This window comes from Solea solea, chromosome 18, assembly GCF_958295425.1.
Source record: "Solea solea chromosome 18, fSolSol10.1, whole genome shotgun sequence".
Taxonomy (NCBI): Eukaryota; Metazoa; Chordata; class Actinopteri; order Pleuronectiformes; family Soleidae; genus Solea; species Solea solea.
Genome location: NC_081151.1, coordinates 22,206,860 through 22,230,207, shown reverse-complemented (window position 1 = coordinate 22,230,207; position 23,348 = coordinate 22,206,860). Strand labels below are relative to the sequence as shown.

The window sequence follows — 23,348 nt, the reverse complement described above, 5'->3', positions numbered from 1 at the left end:
GTTCACTGACCGCTTGCTGCCGAGCGTTTCTGCACAAACTCGCCTGTCAGTGAAACAGACCGGGGCCGAGCCCTCGTCTCTTCTTTAGTGGTTTTTTTTGGCAATAATAGGCAATTATGTCACAGCACTCGCTCTTTGAGAGGCAATACACTTCAAATATGTTTATATAAAGGAACGTCATTGTCATTTTTCACATTTATTCCTGTTAATCCCAAGCAACGGCACTTGGTCACGTTGCAATTTCAATTATTTTGGGGCTAATTGTGCAGCCATAAACGGCACCGGGGTCCACGCGGGGATATTTGACTCCGGCAAACACAGGAATCCCGTCCCATGTCTAATTGGGCTGGATGGTATTTCCTCAGCGGAGAGGAGTGGGGGTGCAGGGGGGGTGTGTGACTTGGTCAGCAGATAACCCTGCTGCTGTTCGTGCTGTCACTACGGTGGAAAGGGGTTTACCATAACATATCGTCCCACAGCTCTCTGTGGTTCCAGTGTCATGCATGTCCACCTGTCAGCTGCAGAGGTTAACCAGAGGGGGTGTGGGGTGGAGGGGGGGGAGATCTCTGCCGGAGCCTAAAAATACACCAGCGAGTTCCTGTTTTTTGTGTTTTATGCTTGATAGCAGACACCCAAAGTGCGGCTGGGGAAACGAGTGACAGGGAGCGGTCACACACGCACGTTACTTACTGTAAGTCTTAATCGCGACTCCAAATCCAAGGTCTCTGGGTAAAATGTGTCGTATTCTTGCTGTTTTTTTGGGGGTTTTAAAGCATCTGTAATGTTGCTTTACTGCCTCCCTAAGCTCGTTTGGAATGGTTGAGCCCCATTACTTGTGAAGTGGGGCGTGTCTGATGGTCGTACCAGTGCGCCGACAACAAAAACGCTCTTTTTTTCCTGCTCAGTTTGTGGATGTTTGTCTCAAACACACATACACCAATACGCTGCAAAACTTTGGCGTTTTCTCCTGCAGTAAGAAGTTAAAATGACTACAACACCAGATGGAAATTCCACCAGTTTCACATTTTCGGAGCCACAAAAAAGCTAAAATTAGCTAATTAATTGCGAAAGCCACCCTTGCATTTTCGCATACTGATCAATACATTAATAAAATAAGTAAAAACACAACATCTCACTCTCACAGGGCTATAAAACTCATGGAAACCATAGCTAGCTGTAGCTCAAATGTTCCGAGTTGTGTATTTTTATTAAAACATAAGCAGGAGACGTGTTACTCTTTTGTATCGCCGTCTTCAGTCTCATGTGGCTCACGGTGTATTAGCACAAAGGCTAGTTAGCAAGCTAGCAGGCTAACGGTAGAGGTGAATCTTGCCATTTATGGGACATTTTTAGCATTTAAGCTAACAGAAACAGACTCACCTGTGGTTTACAGCTCTTTGACTTCTAATTAAATACTAAATACATCTGTTTATGTAGATTTTTCAGCTGCAAAAAAGGGATATTTTTCTGTTCTCTTGCTCCGTGTTACAGAGGAATCATTTGAAAAAACACCAGACAACATTTTTCAACATTTCATGGACCAAATTATTCTTTCTGATTGTTTTTTCTTGTAAAACAAAGCCCTTTCTTTGATTCTGGCTAATGATACCCAGCTCTAACATTTTGGTTGGCTTTAATTTTATACAACTGCTAAAGAGCAAACATGCCTTTTTGCTTAAATGGTGCTTAAACGGCAATTCAGGCACTTAAATGAAGTACTGACATTTATCGTTATTGTTCGGTCGGAAAGATACAGATCATTTTGGAGCTGGTGCCACACTGGAACCTGGGTTTTTGTGCGCAACACTAGCTAGTGTAAATAAAGGTTTTTTCACGTTCTGAACCTTTAATGCCTCCTATGTTTGTCAGGTTTCTTTCATCACTGACCTGGCAGCGATGTTTTCATATGCACGCATGGTATCTAAAATTGTAACTTTCGTCGATAAGAGTGTGTAGAAAGCTTGGGGACGAGCCAAAATAAAGAAATTAGCATGTTTTTGGTGAAGCTCCAGGGCATTTTTTAATGATTTATTTTCTCGTAAAACCAAGCTTTTTTTCTTTCTGTCTGGCTGATGATACGCAGCTCTTGGCTTTTATTTCGTACCATTGCTAAACTGAAAAAGTGCCCGTGCTTGAACAATGTTTAACCCACTGTTAAACTGTAAACATCTTACAATTTCATTTAAAATAGTGACTTTTTTTTCCCAGTGTACAGTGTAGGTTTGGGCAATAGTGTTTGGTAAATCTCCACAGACTTTTCTAATGATTGATTTTCTTGTAAAACAAAGATTTTTCCTTCTTTCTTTCTTTCTGGCCCATGATACCCAGCTCTGACATTAGTTGGGTATCATTGTGCCTTTAAATTCGTAACCATTGATAAACTGAGAAGCGCTGAGAGCTAAAAAGAACTGAAATGATAAAGATCGTACAGGATATATTGGAACCTTTTTGTTCACATTCTGTGTTTCTCGGTTTCTTTAATCACAGTAATGTTTTTCCTTATCATGAAAATGATAATGATAATAATAATAAAAACAACAATAATAATAATAATAGTCATAATTATAAGATAAATAGTCATTTATTTGAAGGGGATTTGTTGGGCAGTGTGGGCCAAAACAAAAGAAAGTAATGGTTTCTTGGTAAATCTCCAGGAAGCTTTTCTAATGATTGATTTTCTTGCAATACAAAGCTTTTTTCTTTCGTTCTTTCTGGCATGTGACCGTCATTATGTGTTATCTTGATGCAGATTAAAATTGCATAAATACTCTGCAGGACACACACTGTCACACACACACACACACACACTCTCTGTTAACCGTCTCCCGACTGTGTCGCTGTAACTCCAGCGCGGCACCAATTAGCTGCAGCAGGACGCGCCGCCGAGTCCTGCAGCGCTCAGACACCGATCTGGGGCTGGTGCTGGTCTAATTGTATAATGGTGTCATTTGCCCTCGCCGACGCCTGCGAGCACATAGAGCAGATTTCATGACAGATTACAGTGGGGCCCTTTGAAGGCGGGGCCTGCGGGGACGCTGGACAAACAGAGCTGCAGGAGCAGCGGAGCGCGGCCCCGGCGTCCGGCTCTCTGCTCTCCTGCCAGGGTAAACAACGAGGCTGCATAGCTCGGGAGCACAGCACAGCACAGATTAGGCACTGTTAACATTCCTCCCTTTACACACACACACACACACACACACACACACACACACACTGCCCTTTCTATTCACCCGGGCTTTCCTTTAGGGACATTAGGGACATCTCGTCTCATGTCGTTCTCTGTGTTACTTTTGATTTATTTTTATGTTTCGCGTTATTGCTGTGCAGCAATTTGGTGGTTTTAAATGTGCTTTATGGACACATCGGATTAGATTTCTAACAGATTATTTAAACAAGTCCAAGAGAATGACAGCAGGAAATGTGTATGAGGAAGTCATCGCACATAATTGTTCACTTACTTATAGTATTTAAGTTAATATCATGAGGATACAACTCGAAATTGCAATTTGCAAATCTCCAACGCTGTTTTTTCCCCTCGTTTTAAACCGAAAGCTGCGTTTGAAACCAGAGATTCATGCGTTCACCTCTTATTATATTAGGATATTGTGCCAGAATTCATTTGTTCACTCCTGCGTGGATTCAGGTCTGAAGGGACCATTACTGAACGTGTCCCCTCCTGTGAGCGGGGTCAATTTCGAGCATCCAATCCACAATGAGCACTGGGGATCTCAGCCCTTGATCCGGCAGGGATTCACACCACCAACCCTCCAGTTACAAAGCCCAATTGCAGACCGCTCGACTACAGGCTACCCTGTGACTGTTCTCAAGCGTATTCAAGGCCGTTTGTGAATGTTCTTAACGAACAGCGTCAGTTTAGGACCGCGTTGTGACATCATGCCATTTACATGCTACGTTGCAGCTGTTGCCTGAACGTCGGGTGAGATCAGGGTTCCACCGAGAGGCGACCGTCTCCCTCTCTCTCTCTCTCTCTGTCTCTCTCCTCCAGGAGAAGTGAAAAGACAAATCTACTCTCAATCTCTCAAACTGGTCGATAATGTCGTTTGTGCGGCGGCGTCTCTACTCTGTCTTTTCCCCTCCACAGGGACACAGGGAGACAGCTGAGTGTTTCTGGAGGAGGAGGAGGAGGAGGAGGAGGAGAATGAGCTCATGACTGCAGCGGGCTCGTCTGTCCCTCCGTCTGTCTGTCTGTCTCTCCTCTGAGAACAGTCAGCTGTGGGCCAGCGGCATCATTTGGGGCTGGCAGCTCCAGCGCCGAGTGACTCAACTCCTCAAAGTGTCTCACATTTCTTTCTGTCTGTCTGTCAGTCTCCTCCTCTCTGTCGCCCATTAACAGCCACAATCTTTCCACCATCTCCGCGCCTCAGTGTGCGTCCTCTCTGCATGTGGACATGTGGACATGTGGACGCTCTTCCTCCGCGTCCGGGCCGCGTGGCTCGTCACATGGCTGCGTCTCGCTCTCTCTGCTACAGCCCCAGCTAATTAGCGGTGGCTTAGTGAACATTAAGCAGAGATGCGGGCTAATCCAAATCTCCTTTTGGCCGGGAAATAGGAGCCTCGTATGTCATGGGGCAGACTTACATGCAGAGATTAAGTCTGGCAGTCTGAGGCTATTTACTGGCGTTCAGGTTGTCTGCAGGATAAGCCGCCGCCGCCGCCGCCGCCGCCGCCGCCGTGGCCCGTTTAGAAAACACTCCAGGCTGAAAGTGAAACTGCAAATTCAACAGATATTCTGGGTTTTCACTTAATCTTTGCTCGGATGACTCAGGGCACGACGAAAGCGTCTTTCTCTCTCATAATCTCCCTGGAAAAGAGATGATGATGATGATGATGAAGGTGATGGAAATGCAAGATCACACTCTTAAATCGGCAGCGTTTTAAGTGATTTAATGTTGGAGAGTTCCGTGTTTAGAGAATTGTGAGGTGATTTCTTGACGTACTCAGATGAGATTATAGATTACTGGAAATCGACGACATAAGGGGACACTTTTTAAACTTCAAATCCAGACATTTAATCTTATATCTTTAATTAAAAAGAGTTTTTCTGGTGTATTTTCACCCGTTGTTGCGCTTTTTCTGTGATTTTTAGGCTATTTTGTGTCATTTCTTTCGTACTGTGAAGTGAAAATGTCCCTTTAATGCGTGCTTTACTGCATCCTGTCAAAGACTGGAGCTGAAATTATAACTGATGAGGTGAAACAGTAATGATGGAGACAGAGCATTAGGGCTGAAACAGTGAGTCTGCCGGTGATTGATGAGCAAATCTTTCTTCTTTGAACATTCACGTTAATGATTATACAGTCGTTATATTAGTCAAATCCTTGTCTTATTCCAGCGCCGCTATTAAAGCTACTTAAATGTATTGTTCTATAGTTTCCCTCGTGTTACTTTGATCCTCACATCTCCTCGTCTTTCACCGACACATCCATCATTTCCTCGTCTGCCTTTGACGGCCTGCGTCTCACCTTCAGCAAAGGCAACGAGCTGAGGGGCGGAGACGCTGTCAGCCTCTCTAGAGTGGAGGTGGAGGTGGTGGAGGTGGTGGAGGTGGTGGAGGAGGTGGTATCCAACAGAACAGAGCACGTAAGCGGCGCTCCCCGAGCACGAGACGTCCCTCGCCGGTTTCTTTGTTCACATGAACCTGAACTCTGCAAAAACCCTTAACGTCAAAACTGCTCTGATCTCAACACACAGCCGAGAGGGACGCTGCCATGGTGTGTGTGTGGTGCCTAAGGTTTTATTTAAGTGCTCTGGGGAGAAGGGAGGTGAGGTTAAGGGGTTATGGTTAGGTTAAGGGGTTAGGGTCAGGTTAATTGTCAGGTTAAGGGGTTAGAGTTTTGTTACAGGTGAGGTAAAGGGGTTAGGGTACGGTTAAGGGGTTATGTTTAGGTTAAAGGTTCAGTTAAGGGAATATGATTACGTTAAGGGGGAAATTATGGTTATGTTAAGGGGTTAGGATCAGGTTTGTTGTCAGGTTAAGGGGTTATGGTTAGGTTAAAGGTTAGGTTAAGGGGTGTGGGTTGTGTTAAGGGTCAGGTTTAGGGGTTATAGTTTCATTAAGGGTGAGGTTAAGGGTCAGGTTTAGGGGTTATAGTTACATTAAGGGTGAGGTTAAGGGGCTAGGGTAAGGTTAAGAGTCAGGTTTAGTGGTTATAGTAAAGTTAAGGGTCAGGTTTAGGGGTTATAGTAAAGTTAAGGGTCAGGTTTAGGGGTTATAGTTAAGTTAAGGGTCAGGTTAATGTGAGCACCATATCTTTATATTTCTAGAATCATATCCAGCTGAGATTGAACTTAAGTAGAAATCCAGCCTTAGACAAACCATTGCCATCTTTGTAACAAGTGAAAGGAACTCGGACTCTAAAACACAGATTAAATCAGATTACACTGATCCCATAAATAACATGAGGAGACAACAGAGCGAAACACTGAGGCCAACCTCAGACTTCAGGCTTATTAAATCTTGCTAATGAGCCACAGGGAGGCAACAACAGCTCAATCCCTGAAGCAAACACAAGATAATTCCACTTCATTAAGTCGTTAAGAGGCAGCGTCTGTGATATTTGTTCAAATAAACTCCAGGAGACGCAGTTTCTGCTTCTAACCCTACAAGAACCGTGGTTTTTAATAAACCCTCAAAGCAAAAACCTCACAGAAAAGTTCCTTTTTTGACATTTGGAGTGAAAATGATTGTTATTATTTAAAATTAAAGTATAGATTGTATATCCACGTTGGCGCCGCCTGTGTCTCGTCCACGTAATTTCATCTTTGCTTCGTCAAATTTGCCAAAATAAACGTCACAACAGGTCGGTCGCGGTCGTCAAAGTCAGAAGGAATCTGAGAGTCAACATGTGGTGTTGTGGGGTTTCAAACAAAAAAGGATAAATAGGAATTCACCATTTCCATTACCTGCATCTTCTGGATCTTCATCATAGTCTTCATCATCACCGGACGACAGAGAATCTGGAGGAAGAGGAAGACGTCGGGATTAGAAATGAACGTTTCGGACGAAAAGGAGACGAGATGAAAAACGTCTGATTGCGCGAACGACAACCATCAGATAACACACACACACACACACACAAACACACACACACACACACACACACACACACACAAACACACACACACACACACTGGTCATTGAGAAAAGCATGAATGAGGCTACAGTTCTCTGTAGCGTGGCGGCGTCCTCAGATATTACAACCCAAACATTTCCACAGGCGGTGAAAATGAGAGGGTCATTAGAGCTGCAGTGTGTGACACACACACACACACACACACACACACACACTCAGTCTCAGACACCGCCGCCTGACCACTCCTCCGCCACAGATACGACTGTTTCGATTGGCCGGATCGCACGTTGTTGGCGGCAGCTTTGTCATCATCTCTGCGACGTGACCTTGACACGCTCTGGTTCAGCGCCGCAGTCGTGGATAACGAGGGCCAGCTGTTACCTCCGCGGCCCCCGCTGAGCCAGAAACTGCTCCTGAAACTCCTGAAACTCCTGAAACTCCTGACTCGTGCCTTTTCTCAATAAAAGCCACGGCGACACTCGTCCTGAGCTCCGTCACTGCTCGTGTGACGTAAGCTGTCAGAATAAAGCTCACGGGAGCGTTTTCAACAACATCGTTCTGTTCAAGTGCAAGAAAAATAATTTGCACGCGTGAGTTTTCCTACTGTGACGGACGTCAGTGATACTCCGCTGCAGCTCGCTCAACTCTGCTGGGTTTATTTTTGCTTTTCCATCACTGATAGATCCTGGTACGAGCTGAGCCCAGACTGAAATGTGATTTAGATGAGATTAACGTTAAAAAAACATTAAAAATCCCTGTTAATCTCCAACATTTAGCAAAAGAAATGAGTGAGTGAGTGAATGAGTGAATGTGAGTGAGTGAGTGAGTGAGTGAAGAGTCATGAGCGCGACATCCGACACAAGAATCAAAGCCAACAATGATGAACTGTAGATTAACGTTAAAAAGACTTAAAAATCCCTGTTATTCTCCAACATTTAGCAAAAGAAATGTCTAAGTGTGAGTGAGTGAGTGAATGAGTGAATGTGAGTGAGTGAGTGAGTGAGTGAAGAGTCATGAGCGCGACATCCGACACAAGAATCAAAGCCAACAATGATGAACTGTAGATTAACGTTAAAAAGACTTAAAAATCCCTGTTAATCTCCAACATTTAGCAAAAGAAATGTCTAAGTGTGAGTGAGTGAGTGAATGAGTGAATGTGAGTGAGTGAGTGAGTGAGTGAAGAGTCATGAGCGCGACATCCGACACAAGAATCAAAGCCAACAATGATGAACTGTAGATTAACGTTAAAAAGACTTAAAAATCCCTGTTAATCTCCAACATTTAGCAAAAGAAATGTCTAAGTGTGAGTGAGTGAGTGAATGTGAGTGAGTGAGTGAATGAGTGAGTGAGTGAAGAGTCATGAGCGCGACATCCGACACAAGAATCAAAGCCAACAATGATGAACTGTAGATTAACGTTAAAAAGACTTAAAAATCCCTGTTAATCTCCAACATTTAGCAAAAGAAATGTCTAAGTGTGAGTGAGTGAGTGAATGTGAGTGAATGAGTGAAGAGTCATGAGCACGACATCTGACACAAGAATCAAAGCCAACAATGATGAACTGAGTGAATGTGAGTGAGTGAGTGAATGAATGAATGAGTGAGTGAGTGAGTGAGTGAGTGAATGGGAGTGAGTGAGTAAATGAGTGAGTGAGTGAGTGAATGTGAGAGAGAGTGAATGAATATGAGTGAGTGAGTGAGTGAATGTGAGTGGGCGAATGAGTGAGTGGATGAGTGAATGAATATGAGTGAGTGGGTGAATGAGTGAGTAAATGAGTGAGTGAGTGAATAAGTGAATGAGTGACGTTCACTTTCTAATCTCTGAATGTGAACGTTTTCTAATCTCTGAATGTGAACGTTTTCTAATCTCTGAATGTGAACGTTTTCTAATCTCTGAATGCGAGCGTTTTCTAATCTCAGAATGCGAGCGTTTTTTAATCTCTTTTTTAATGTGATTTCCAGGTTTGGTAAACACTGAACGGCATTTTTCAACATTTTCCTACATTTCATGGACAAAAGATTTTTAATTTTAATTAAATAATCCACAATCGTAATATACAAAGTTTCAGCCCTAGAATTATTCCATCGTGAGGCGACGGCAGCAACATTCTGGGAGTATGTGTTTCAGGGCGATCGTCGCAGATCACAGTGAACGTGAAAATACAGAAGAAGAAGTTTAAGACGTAGTTTAAGTGACGGGTGAGACACAAAAACCAAGGACGTATACATTTTTAAAGCGACTGCAGCAGCTCCAGTGGAGACGGACACTCTGACTGCGCCCTGTGGGGAACTGTTCACGAGTATTTCTGAACGGTTGCATCAGCGCCGCCTTCACATAAAAGGCTTCATGTTCTGTAGCAACGAGGACGAAAAGAAAACGGCAGCAAAGTTACATTAAAGCGTCGTCTGTCGAAGGTGAAATTCACGATCGAATGAGCGAATGAGTGAAGTTTGTGATGCTAAATGAGCTGTAACAGGGTTGTGGGGGGAGGGGAGGGGAGGGGAGGAGGGAGTGAGCGAGCGGTAGCTTCAAAGTGGCGACTTTTCCCGTAAAACTCACGGACACCAGCTGAAACTGTTATTGACAACCAATTAGAAAGCAATTAGCTCGAAACACTTCATCATTGGAAACAGATGGGGCGGCAAGAAATGAGAGAGTTCACTCGCTCCCAACCTCCCCCCTCACACACACACACACACACAGATGCACGTGTGTGGCTGCAAGCCGGGAAGAAAATCATCTGGGCAACTCAACCCCCTCCTGGATCCACGCGTCAGCTCCAGGCTGCAGGAGGACACAACCGACATCACTGATGTAAAAGCACAAAATCATCCATCGCTCAGGAGTTCCTTCAAAACCCGTTTTCTTTCCACAAAAGGAGCAAAATTGGAAGTGAAATAAACGCTTTTGCTTCCCGTGTCATCCGAACACTCCGTATAAATCTGTTTTTACAGCATGTGGCTATAATATCCTGTTCTCCACCCTCCGCTCCATCTTAAACACACATGGACTATTGTGTCCACCCCCCCCACCTCTCAAATATTTGAGTAAGGTGTCAGATATTTAGGAGCGGTATCAAATGTAGCACCTGGACGACGTCCAGACGGCAGTGAAGCAGGGCCACATCAACACACACGGTACACATGCGGCAAACAAGAACCTTTACTCTAGAACTCTTTGAATTTGTTTAGGTGAAACGATCGTGGATAAAACTGTTCAATTTGGTTGCCTCACTCACTCACTCACTCACTTGCTCACTCGCTCACCTGTCACCCTGATGGTGTAGTTGCTGAGCAGCGTGCTGCTGTGGGCGAGCCAACACGAGTAGACGCCCGAGTCCTCGTACGTCACGTTGACGACGCGCAGCATCCTCTGACCCAGCTGCACGCGGTTGCCGGCCACCACTCCCGCGCCGTCTTTGAACCAGACGACCGGCTGCGAGCGGTCGCGCAGCTCGCACGACATGTCCAGGGTGTCCCCCGTGCCGAGGACCTGGTCCTTCAGGAAGGCCGTCTCGCTGGACACAGAGTCTGCACACGAGAAGGGAAGGGAAAAAAAAAGTTTGATCAATTATTTGGACAATTGTACGTAAAATGTACCAAAAAATCTGTCTCAGAAAAGACAGAAATAAGGACAACTTTTTTTTTTCCAGCATGAAGAAGACCACAGATCAACCTTCCCTGTCAAACACCAGCTCATTCACTCCACCGACCCCGTGTGCCAGCTCTTTCAGAGCCAAGGAAAAATCAACATGTTTACTGGCTGCAGTGAGGATGCAGGAGACATGGACGCACACATGTCTGGACAAATAAACACTGGCTCCCCTTGTGTCCCCTCTGGTTCTCCAAGCGGACGAGTCTCCTCCTCCAGACCTTGATTACACACATCACCGCCGTCAACCCCACGCGCTCGCCAATCAAGTCTGAGGCGGCCATTCAAACGAAGGACGCACTCAAGGACGTGTGTGTGTCTGTGTGTGTGTGTGTGTGTGTGTGAAGCTGACATCTTTGAACGAGCTGCTCGCTCGGGCGGCAACAGAGCGTACAAAACACGCGCTTGTTTCGCGCACGCATTAATGCAGAGACGCACCATTCATGGGAAAGACTCAATGAGGTGTGTAAAGAGAGTGATTTACGGCCGCAAATACACCCACTGTTGACCCGCGGGGACTAAATCAGTGTTATATCAAGTACCTAAAAGGGATACTTGATTAAAAGTACAAGTATGTGAGCAGAAAATGACTTTGTAGAAGTTGAAGTCACTTTTTTTTGAAAATATCACTTCAGTTAAAGTATTTGACTTTTACTGTACTTGCGTATCAAAAGTCATTTTCTGAAGTTTTAGAAGTAAAAGTATTTTAAAAAAGTGAGGATTTAGGATTGAGCCATGGTGGTTCAGTGGTAGGGCGAGCTTAGATGGACAAATAGATAGCTAGAAAGCTAGCTAAGATAGACAGACAGATAACTTGTTGGCTATTTAGCTAGCTGCTTAGATAGACAGACAGATAACTTGTTGGCTATTTGGCTAGCTGCTTAGATAGACAGACAGATAACTTGTTGGCTATTTAGCTAGCTGCTTAGATAGATAGACAGATAACTTGTTGGCTATTTAGCTAGCTGTTTAGATAGACAGACAGACAGACAGGCAGATGCTAGCTAGCAAGCTAGAGAAGTAAGACAGGCATATAGTAGCTACCTAGCAAGTTATCTACACTACTAAGAAAGTAAAGAATGCAAAGAAAGTAAGAAACTACCTAGCAAGTTAGGATTTAGGATTGAGCCATGGTGGCTCAGTGGTAGAGGGGAGTTGTCTTCCAACTGGAAGGCTGCGGGTTCAATTCCTCGCTCTGCTAGTCTATGTGAGTCCTTGAGCGTAGGTGAGGCAACAGTAATGAAAACTCCCAACCGCAGAAATAATAAGAAAATCAAACAATAAAGAACTCTGGACAGGAAAGTAAAAATGAAGAAGCTTAATTTTCTATTATCAAGGTATTTACTTTTGAAATATGATCAATTTAAAATCAAAAGTAGCCTGGTTTTATTTTACATTGTGTTCTAAATGACTACATTAGAGTGCTTTTCTCACGTTTTTGTGATATAATATAATTAATGTTCTTGAATAAAGAAACAGATTGGAGGAAAAGTAAACTATAAAGTACCAGGAGCTCACATTGGTACAGTAGTGCTACAGTTAAAGTTAATGGGGGGCATCGTGCAGCATGTATGCAGTCAAACACACACACTGTATTCTGTAGTCATTAAAACGTCTCATTCGTCTTCCTGCTTTATCTCACCCTGAAAAGACTTTCCTCTCAGGTTCCAGGTCTTAAATTCAATAAAGTGAAAGAGTGAATGGATGAGTTGTGAAGTGTTTTCTCTTTGGTTGAAAACCAGTGATTTTAAGTCATAAATGCACTGCGCGGCCTCTGACTTTGACAATTATATTTACAACACTGTTGTTTTCTGGGGTTTTTTTTCCCCCCGCCGCCTTTTTTTGCCACACAAAAAGTTCCATTCAGGACTAAGCAAAACACGGAGGCGACGTTTGCCGAGAGCATAAATCCAAACCCAGCATGAATGACTCGTTACTTATGACCCCATGAGAAAGAAAAGGGAAAACATATCTGCAGGTCTTTAACATGGGGGGAACTGGGCTTTATGAGCTAGATATAATAATCTCCAGAGACTCATCGCTCACTTTGTCTTTATGGACGCCGAGCAGTAAAGCTCTGCTGCGTCACATTCACACACACAATGGTATCTAAACATTAGAGCTGAATAAGCTGCATAAAATATCGGATTGTGACATTTCTGACAGAATGTGCAATTTATTTGATTTAATTTAATACATTTAGTACATTCAGTATTCACTGTGAAAAAGGATAAAAGGTCCAGTGTGTGTTTTTTGGAGGGTTCATTGGCTGAAACTACACGTAGGAATAAGTCATGGAGTTGAAATGAGGGTCAGAGGCAGCCATTTTGTGCCTGAATGGACGCACGTTTAGCGATCGATGGTGAACAGCTGAGTCATTTTGAATCATAACGAACTAAATAAAGAAAAATGAGGAAACAAGAGTGAGAGTGGACAGGTGGAAATGAGAGGGGTCAACAAAGACGTCCTCAGACCGACAGTGAGACGGATAGATAATTAGCTAGTTAGCTAACTAGCTTAGTTTGATAAATATACAGACAAATAACTGGTTGATTAGCTAGGTAAATAAATGGCTAGCTAGAAAGCTAGCTAAAACAGATGCTTGTTGGCTTCTTAGCTAGCTAGCAAGCTAGAGAAGTAAGACAGACAGGTAGTAGCTACGTAGCAAGTACAGCCAGATAGTAAAGTATGGAATTATTGTTGAATATTGACAAAAACATGTCGCCTGCCCCAGCTTTAAGCCCCATTATCATATAGAAGAGTGTGAGCTGATGTTTCTTCACTCTTTACTCACATGCAGACGAAGGTAAACGTTGAGTTCACGTTCACACCTGCAGCTGCAGCTGCTCAAAAACAACCACAGACATTTAAAGCAGTGATATTATGAATTCCTCTCGTTTTCGCACATTTTCAAAAGAACTGTCAAACGCGGCGGCGATCAAACCCGTGACCTCACCGTACAGCGTCCCCTCCGAGGCAGAACAAGGCAGCTACAGTCTGGACACGGAAAGTGAAGCCTTTTCCGACCAAATCCACTTTTATGCAAAACAGCCTCACATTCAAATCTGCATTTCAAAGAGAAGCATCTGACGCTGAAAGAGATATTTTTTCATTGGCGGCGACCACAAAAAAAAAGAGGGCTTTTTCCCCCCCCAGTGTGACACCTGAGAAATTGAATTTTTTAACATATGACAGATATTTTGTTTTGTTCTTTTTATTTTTGGATGCATTTGTTTAGCCTCTGGCTGTGCACGAACATCACTGCAACCTGTTTTTAGATTTTCTTACAAATGAGCTGCTTTGCAATTCCTAATTAATTTAAGTGAAACGTCAGGTGCATATTTTCCATTGTTTGTTTGTTTGTTCTAACGAGAGTAAAAGTAAAGTGAGAATAATAACACTGTATGATTTATGATGTGGCGGAAGTCACAGAGGCTGCAATTGAAAGCACTTCTGGTGTTATTGATCAATAAGTCCTTAATAACCTTTCACTTTAAGATAAATCTCGTAATCTGAGAGACGTCAGATTGATGAAATGAATCTCTCATTGAGACAGTCTCAGTCGCCTGTTTCCATAGCCATTCTTTCAAGGACTGATTTAAAAGAAGGAGCCAAATTAGGATCTGTATGAAACCAACAACCACATAAACTCCTTAAAATCTGTGTTTTACAGCAGTAAATCTCCCATGAGTCGTCATTTGTAAGATAAATGTTGGTTTGGAGGAGAATTTTCTTTCCTTTTATTTCCGATATAGGTAAAATGAAGCATTTATCAAGCGTAGGGTTCAAACGCTCGATGCGCTGCGTTGTAACCCGAGACCAGCACTGACCGGGAAGGAGAAAGCGAGCTATCCTCACTTCCTCTTTTTGGTTCCGAAGCGATGGATGCTATGTCATTCAGACAGTTTGATGTGCTTCCAGGCTGTATGTTTTTACCTCCAACAGGTTTGACTTCAAGTTTTGTTCAAAACAAATACCCAAATGTTGGGTAAAAAAAACGGACCGCCCTGCGTTTTTATTGGCGTTTCCTCCCTCGACCTGATACGAGAGCGCGGCACGGCGACAGCTCCTACGCTTCTTCCTGTACTCCCTCGTTCAGTCGCTCAGTGTGTCAGAAAGTGTGAGCGAGAGAGAGTGAGAGGAGGGAGGGGGGAGGAGGAGGGGGGGAGACGCTACCCACATAAAGAGGCCTTTTCATCCCGGGGGCCACAGTCTGCCCGCCGGCCCCTGGACAAGTTTGTCCAGGATAAATAAACCTCTTCAGAGGCACAGAAAAGACGGAGTCTGTGGGCGCGCGTTCGCAGATAGCACGACCGCAGCGTCTCAAAGAGAGACTTTATGTGATTCTGAAGGGCCATTTGTTATGATCCTGAGCCCAGAGGGTAAGAAGGGCAGCAAGGGCGGAGCTTCTTGATTTATGGAGTGCCCGTCCAGCTCCAAACACACACACACACACACAGTGCCACATTTAGAAATCCCAGCTACATGCACACATATGTACGTATCCAAGCACACACACACACACACACACACACTCAAAAAGTACATATCACACATTGCTTCCAGCTGGACCAAAGTTCCGGTGAGAGAGTGTGTGTGTGTGTGTGTGTTCCCACTCTCTTCACACACACACACACTGACACACAAACACAAGTCTGGCAGCCGCCAGCTCACACATGCCGCGCCGGATGAGGAAACGGCAGGAATGTCTACATGTTGATATCGAGTCGGACGCCACCGGGTCGCCGCGGCGGTGGATCTGTTCAGGAAGCACTTTTATATCAAACAGGAACGTCGACAAGCGCAGAGACAAAAGACTTAATGAGACAAACGAGCCGAGGCGAGGCCTTTGATTCCCGCGGCAGTGACGCCACAGTTTTTCTGCTTCACAACAAGCAAGACGATGGGATTTGGTATCGAAGCGCTCTTTAAAACAAGTGTTTTACTTTTCATTTGAGTAAAGAAAAACGAAGTCGATGACAAACCCCATTAGATTTGAGTCGACATCATCTCAGATGACTCAAATATGACGATAACTAAACGGCACTTTAGTCCTAAGACGATAACTAACTGCCCCAGAAAAGCAAGGCCCTTGCATTAAGTGCATATTAAAGGCCTATTCTACAGCTCCAAAATTCAAATTTTTTATACATATATACACTTATATGAGCAAGCATTCAATTTCTGAATAAACAATGTAAATGTTACACGCTGGACCTTTAAAAACAGGTTAGAAATCCAAAGATTTTCGGGTAAAATGGTTAATTTTCCTTCCTTCTTTTCCTTTAAGAGTAAATCTTTTGGAATTAGTTTGGTTTTTCACCCCTTTTGGAACAGATACTTCAGTCTTGTGTGATGTAAAATGAGAAAACAGAAAACCTTTCGCAATCAACATAATGCAAGCTTGACGGATTTATTCCCTTCTCCAAACACGAGAGCGCTTCACCTCTGCGCTGTCTTTCCATTTTTTTTCCATTTCATTAGCGTCCTCTAAAGTCGCCGCCGCCGCCTCTCCGGGGCTGATTTACGGCCGCTGCCGTGAACAGGATGACGTCCTCTCTCGCTCGGCCTGTTTTGCATAAAGCGGCGTCCGCCGCGCACGTTTAAACAGGTCGCTGAGAGAGGACCATAAACGCGGCGGGAGATTACAGGACTGCGTTAAAGGAGGTTAACGGGTCCTTTTATGGAGTCGGGGGAAAAAGCAGCAGCAGCTAAAACCTCTTTTTAAATCATATCTGTGGGTTTGAAAGCGATGGATTCCAGGTGGGCAACCGGTGGCAAACAATTGAGCGATAAATGGGCTTTTTTATTGCAGGTAATTGGTGTTTGCTTCTCCGTCTACGAAAAAGGAGAGAGAGAGAGCTCAAATTTGTTCCAAATTTGGCGAGCATGTGTGTGTGAAGGCAGCAGCGAGGACGGCAGGAAGTGATGTTTGCAGTGAGATTTAAAATAGGTGTTAGAGACTATTCGGGCCACACTGACATAAATGAAGCCACAACTACAAGTTTTTAAAAGAAATACTAATCAGCAAATCCATTATTTATATGCAACGTGTGTGTGTAGTAAAATAATGTTTCCTTATCTGTGAATATTTCAAAAATAAAAGTCTTTTGTCTCTTTAGATCACATCACGGGGGCTCGGGGGCCGCATGTGGCCCCGGGGGCCTTATGTTGCCCACGTGTGCCCTGAATGATGAGTCATGTTTCAAGATAATTAGGTGAAATATTAAAAAGATTAAAAAAAGATATTAAAAGTGAATGAGTGAATGAGTGAACGGGTGAACGTCAAAGATTAACAGGTAACTTTAAGGTTAAAATAAAGCAGTGGAGGAGGTTTGGACTGTGTTCTGCAAACCTGCAGCAGCTGCCAACGGTTTGGCACACTCGGCGTCACATGACCTTCAAACAGGATCCGTTCCTCACCCCCGGCCCCCCCCCCCCACCGCCCCGCCTCCCAAAACCATCACCTCCATAAAGGACACATTTCTCTTCCTCCGTTTCACAGCGATTGTAAATCCGGCTCGTCCTGGAAGAGCTCCCGCTTCTTCTTTTTTTGTTTTTTTTTTCCACCGTTGTGCCATGCGCGCTGAAAGCCCCCTAATCTCTGTTTAATATGGTTTGGCCGGATGTAAATACCTCCGCACAATGCCCTTAATCTGGGCCCTGCCTGACAACCTCACACCGTTACGGCGGAGCCTGCCAGGAGGAGACGGAGAGAGAGAGAGAGAGAGAGAGAAAGGAGGGATGGTTCGGTGGAGATCAAGGAGGAGGAGAGAGAAAGGAGGGAGGTTTTTTGTTGCCTCTCCTTTCTTTACGGAGCGGAGCCGCCCCCGGGTTTCAAAGGAGCCTCTAAAATCAAGTTTAAAGATGGACGACGTCGCCTCCAAAAACATCCCGCCTCGGGACGCTTCCAGCTCGGCTCCGCCTCCTCCCTCCCGTCGCCTGGCCTCCACTCGGCTGCATTAACGAGCATCGGAAGCTACTGTACGTCCAGAGCATCCTGGCAGCGTCCAGTCGTCTTTGGTCCTTTCATACCCTCCACCTCCTCCCCCTCCTCCTCCTCCTCCTCCTCCTCTTCGTCCCTCAGTACAGGACCGTGCAGGGTTTGGTCCGTGGTAATTGTCATTCCAAAGACGAACTGGCCTAGTTTCAATTCAGCAGACAAGTGTAAGACGCTGGGCCCACAAAAGCCAGGATGTCAGCAGAGTGTGTGTGTGTGTGTGGCTACGATACAACATAATCATCCGCCCCCCCCAAAAAAAACAACACGGAGGAACCAATCTGATTACAAGGCGGCTTGTTTTGGATCTCACGTCCCGTAAATCGTCCAAATCTCACAGTTTTCTAAAAAAAAATTCATCTTATCTCACAAAACGCTGACTCAGCAGGAGCAGACGCCAATGAAACCTTAAACTTTGACCTATTGACCCCGACCAGGACTCCTGATAACACACACACACACACACTCACTGACTTCCATTTATAAACAAAGCGTTTTCCCTAATCTCCCTAATCTTAATCCAACAAAAATCCAAATCTTAGGCCTGAACTTTAACCACTTCCTCAGAAAATGAGGATCCTGCCTCATTAGGACCAGGTTTTTTGGTCTCCATGAGGACTACGGGTCCAGACGAGGTCAGCGTTTAAGAACACACACACAGAGACGCTCTCCAGATACATCCCATAAATAATGACTTGTGTGTGTGTGTGTGAGTCAGTGTCACTCACACACACACACACACACACACTTCACTTGCATGTGCGCTGCGTCAGTGCGTCGCCGTAGCAACGCCGCAGACTTAAGACACCGGCATTGTGCATTCATCGTATAAGTTAAAAAATAAATAAACTCAGGCAGTAGTTGTGTTTACACACACACACACACACACACACACACTAACAATGGCGACAAAGAGACGCTTTGAAGTGAAAGTTAAAACCTCATCTCGACTTTGTTAATTAATGTGTCACGCTTTGCTGAGAAGAAGTCTTTTATTCACCTTTTTACAACTTTTCCTCTCTGTGAATGGACACACACACGCACGCACACACACACACACACACGCACACACACACGCAGGAGTTCACTGAGGAGCCTCTTCGAATTCTAATTGTTTTTTTTATTGTTTTTATTGTTGCTGTTCTAGAACTGGTTTTTTTTGTAAGGTGACCATGAGTCCCGAGAGGCACCTATAAATAAAATGCATTATTATTATTGTTATTATTATTATCATTATCAATGATAATAATAATGATAATAATAATAATAATAATAATAATAATAATAATAAACGTACAATTTCTCAGCTTTCAGAAACTGCCAAAATAAACTGTGTCCGTCTCATCTGCACCTGAGCAGGGGGCGGGACACGCCTCCAAAGCCATCATCCTCTGCTTCCCACCAGGAAGTGCCTTCACTCACAGAGAGAAGAGGAGCTTCTGTGTGGGGACGAAGAACAGCAGCAGAAACCTTCTCTTTCTCTTCTTTCCAGGCACAACGTTTATTATTTTAGCTCCGCTGGCAGAATAACAGGGGGAGGAGCTGGGCTCTGTGGACGTGGGAGGGGCTTTAAACACAAGCTCCTGTGTGTGTGTGTGTGTGTGTGTGTGTGTGTGTGTGAGCTCAGACCACAGGTTGTTTTAGAGAAGGATGGAAAGATGGAGAAATAAAGACGAGGAGGAGGAGGAGGTTTAGACTACATTTATCTGTTTTTGTCGCACTGAATTTAAGGAAGTAAAAAAAGAAGTGGAAAAAAAGAGTGATTTTTACACTGATTTTGACAAACGCACACCTGTGTGTGTTTAAAACCTTTCTTTATTCAACATATTTCACAGTAACACCAGTTTTCTTAGATTGGGTGGATGAATTAATTCATTTGTTTCATTGAATTGACTATTTTCTTGTCATTTGGTTCATAAAATGTCTGAAAGTGTTAAAAATGATTAAGTTCTCAATCGTCTTTATTGTCCACGAACCCAAAATGATTCACTTTTAATGATTTATTTGTTATATGGAGCAAAAAAAACCCAGAACATATTCACATTTAAGAAGCTGGCCTTGCCAGACAGTGTTTTAATTATTAAAAAAAACATTTAGTAATTGATTCATAATTGATTAATCTGTTAAATGAAATCACACTGAACATGAATGAAATGTGAATAAACTAAAGTGTAAACGTGGAAGACGCAGGTTTGGACGCAGGAAACCTGATTGTGATCATGTCAACGACACAGACTTGACTTTGACTCCTGGCAGACGTGAGGAAGAGGATGAAAGAGTGAGCAGATGTGAACGTGTGACTGTGAGGAAGACGAGAGAGAGAGAGAGAGATGAAAGAAACACTCACATCTCCTGGAGAAACTCTCCACGCTCCATTATTTTCTTTTTCATCCTCAAGTTTCCACTATGACACACACACACACACACACACATTCAAATCTTAGCTTAAAATGAGTTAGTTCTGCCTTATTAGGACCAGGTTTTGGTCTCCATGAGGACTACTGGTCCTGACAAGGTCAGTGTTTATGCCAGAAGAAGGGTCCTGAAGAGGCAACAAATACAGGAGCGTTCTGTGCACACACACATTCTTGTACAGTAGCACTGGTGAGGACGCGCCTTACCTTAACCCTTAACCTAACCCTTAGAACCAGGTCTTAACCCTGAAAAGGCCCTTTAAAGTGGTCACACACAAACCTCAAAAAGATTGTGTTTTATTTGTTTGAAAGTACACTTTTGCTCCCTCGCTTGTTCTTTTTGTGCACCGGGGTTTTTTTTTGTTTGCGATTCTGACCATGGGCGGGGCTTAGGATGCAGTCTGCTGATTGGCTTTTGGTTCGACAGCTCAATGAAGCGTCTGGAACAAGATAATTGTGAGAATCTGACAAACGTTAGATACTCTAATGGACTTGGATGTCGAAAACTGGGCAAGTCCAAGCCCGTGACTCTGTAGCCAATCAGCAGGCAGCTCCCTAAGCCCCGCCCAGCGTCTTTTTAATGATTAAATCCATGTTTTCTTTGCAAATGTGTGTATTTTGATTGTGTGGTTCATTTTTGAGTACACACCGACTGTAATCACCATCAATCACGACAATTAAATCAAAATAAATTATGTTCACAGATGCAGAGGTGACCGTTAATCCAGGTGTGAGACAGACAGAGACAGAGACAGAGACAGAGAGACAGACAGAGAGAGAGAGAGAGAGAGAGACTTTCTTTACTTTCACTAAAACAGCAGCAGTCTCTTCTCTTCACAGCATCACAAATATTTTGTCAGATTGAACTGCTGCAGCTGAATAACCCTAAACTCACACACACACACACACACAGACACACACACCCTCTCTCTGAAAAACCAGTCGTGGTGATGCGACACAACGAGCCTCTTTGTTTCCCTGCTCGTCTGCCTTATCTGTTAAGTATCTCAACAATTTCCTTAAGGGGAGCTTTGTAATTAAAAACCTGCCGTATGTCAACGCCGCTGTCAGCCAGCAGCGAGAGCGCAGAGTCGTCCTGAACCGCAGCCAGAGGTGGAGCGCATGTGTGTGTGTGTGTGTGTGTGAGAGTGGCAGTTCACAGGACAATCAAACGGCTGCTGCACTGATGACAACGAGCCAAAGAATGACAGAAAAACCAGTGGAACGACAGAGAGAGAGAGAGAGAGAAACCCACAGTGGGAACAGAGTGGGTGGTGGTGGAGCAGGGGTTTGGACGTGAGGAGAACACAGACAGGTACTTGTTTTCATCTATAATTCATCCACTGACAAGCAGGGACACTTTCAAAGAGCATTAATGAGGCGGATTAACACACACACACACACACACACAGTGTGCAGAGGTCGCGAGCTGAACGTGACCTGCTGATCCACCGCTGATCCACCGCTCACCTGAGCGCACGTTTAAAGGGCGGAGCTTACAGAAGCCCACGGTGGACAAATGAAACACCCATCATTCATCAACTTAAGACTTAAGTTCCTTTGTTTTTTTCCGGCTTCTTAAATGTGAATATTTTCCGCTATCTCTGCGTCGACAAAATAAATCATTACACGGTGAAGCCAACTTTGCTCTGTTGACAAAACAAAGTGGCCCGAGAGTCGGCTTTTACTTTAAAGGTTTGAGAAACTACGCCAAATTGGCGTGTAAGAGCGCAGCACATTCTGCAACCGGTGTATCTTTGGGGCGGTTACGCTCACAACTCCCTTTCCCAGGAAAACTAACCTACGGTGGCCAACGCAGACCAGAAAAGAGGGATCTTAGCAGTTAGCTTCTGCTTCAAAATGTGGAACACGTGCGCTCTGATTGGTTTGTCCGTTGGCGGCACGAGATAGCGGAGGAAGGGAATATTGTTCACCGTATATCTCAAATCTAAAAATCAACATGTGTGATCATTCATTCGGGACGTAGAAAGTAAATAAAACTGATTAGAAACCAGGACTTTTGCTACTTTAAAAGGTTTCAACAGACACTTTTGCCGCTTTTCCACTACATGGTCCAGGCGCGAGCCGAGCCGAGGCGGTACCATGTAGTGGAAAAGCGCCATTTCACGTACTCTAGGAAAAGCACAAATAAAATCCTTTTGTGAACCACGCTCTCTTGAGTCTGTGATCCGATATAAAAGACTTTTAATAACATTTTGCGTTTTTTCAACTCACACACACACACACACACACACACACACACACACACACACACACAGGGCGTCTAGACAGTTTAACTTAGCAAGAGCTTAATGAAAATCTCCCTCATACATAACATCGTGCTGCGAAGGACGAGACAGCGCAGAGTAAAACATGATATTGGAAAAACATAATCTGATAAAACCTGCGTGAATTCAGGAGCTCTGGATATAAATCATCTTTTTATAGGTTAAAAGTGTTTTGTCATGAATCCTCGCGACAGTGCGGCGTACACGGTAGTCCAGGAGAGACACACCTCACTCACAGTGATGCATCTGTTCAACGGGGAGTCGTGTTTTAATGTTTAATCCCATCCAGAAAAGTGTCAGGTGGATTAAGTGCCTGATGGACGGAGGATAGAAAAGTCATTGTTCGACAAATCGTCATCCTCCGAGCTCATTTGGCGTACATGACGCGCGGCGCCTGCCAAGAAGATCTCTCGATAAAAGCTGCAGGGAAAGTTCACGCCGAAGACGCGGGGAGTGGAAGTTTTACAGGAATCTCCTTCATCTGTGTGTGTGTGTGTGTGCGAGCCTGGTATTCCTTATGTTGTGGGGACACAGTACGGGGACTCGTCTTCCCTATGGGGACAAAAAGCATGTCCCCGTCGTGTAAATGACTACATTTTAAGGTGGAGACGTGGTTTATCAAAGTTAGTCAATGCAACGTCCTCTTAAGTCATGCAAACCAGTGTGTGTGTGTTCTTGTATGGGTATCTTTGTGAGGACCGACACATTTTTTAGAGAAAGTGAGGACATATTTGGGAAAGTGGGGACATTTAGGGAAAGTGAGGACAGCTTTCACCCCACAGGAAGTTGTGTATTATTCTTCAGGGTTAACCATCACAACTACATGCCTAACGCCTATTTACTGACTAATTATCACCAATTTTGTTACTTTTTTGTAACAAAGAAATCCTTAAACCAGGTT

At 44.2% G+C, this 23,348-nt stretch overlaps 1 protein-coding gene across 2 annotated transcripts in view; it reads right to left on the bottom strand.

Moving 5' to 3' along the window:
- Positions 1 to 23,348, bottom strand: part of LOC131444425 (fibroblast growth factor receptor 3-like) — a 37,825-nt gene that overhangs the window by 3,332 nt on the left and 11,145 nt on the right. Inside the window, exons 3-4 of one of the 2 annotated variants that reach the window (XM_058614720.1) lie at positions 10,361 to 10,624; positions 6,913 to 6,978 (exon numbers count right to left, since the gene is read on the bottom strand). In XM_058614720.1, the coding sequence (XP_058470703.1) occupies positions 6,913 to 6,978; positions 10,361 to 10,624 (330 nt within the window). The remainder of the gene's footprint in view (positions 1 to 6,912; positions 6,979 to 10,360; positions 10,625 to 23,348) is intronic. The other variant, XM_058614721.1, reaches the window with a different exon arrangement.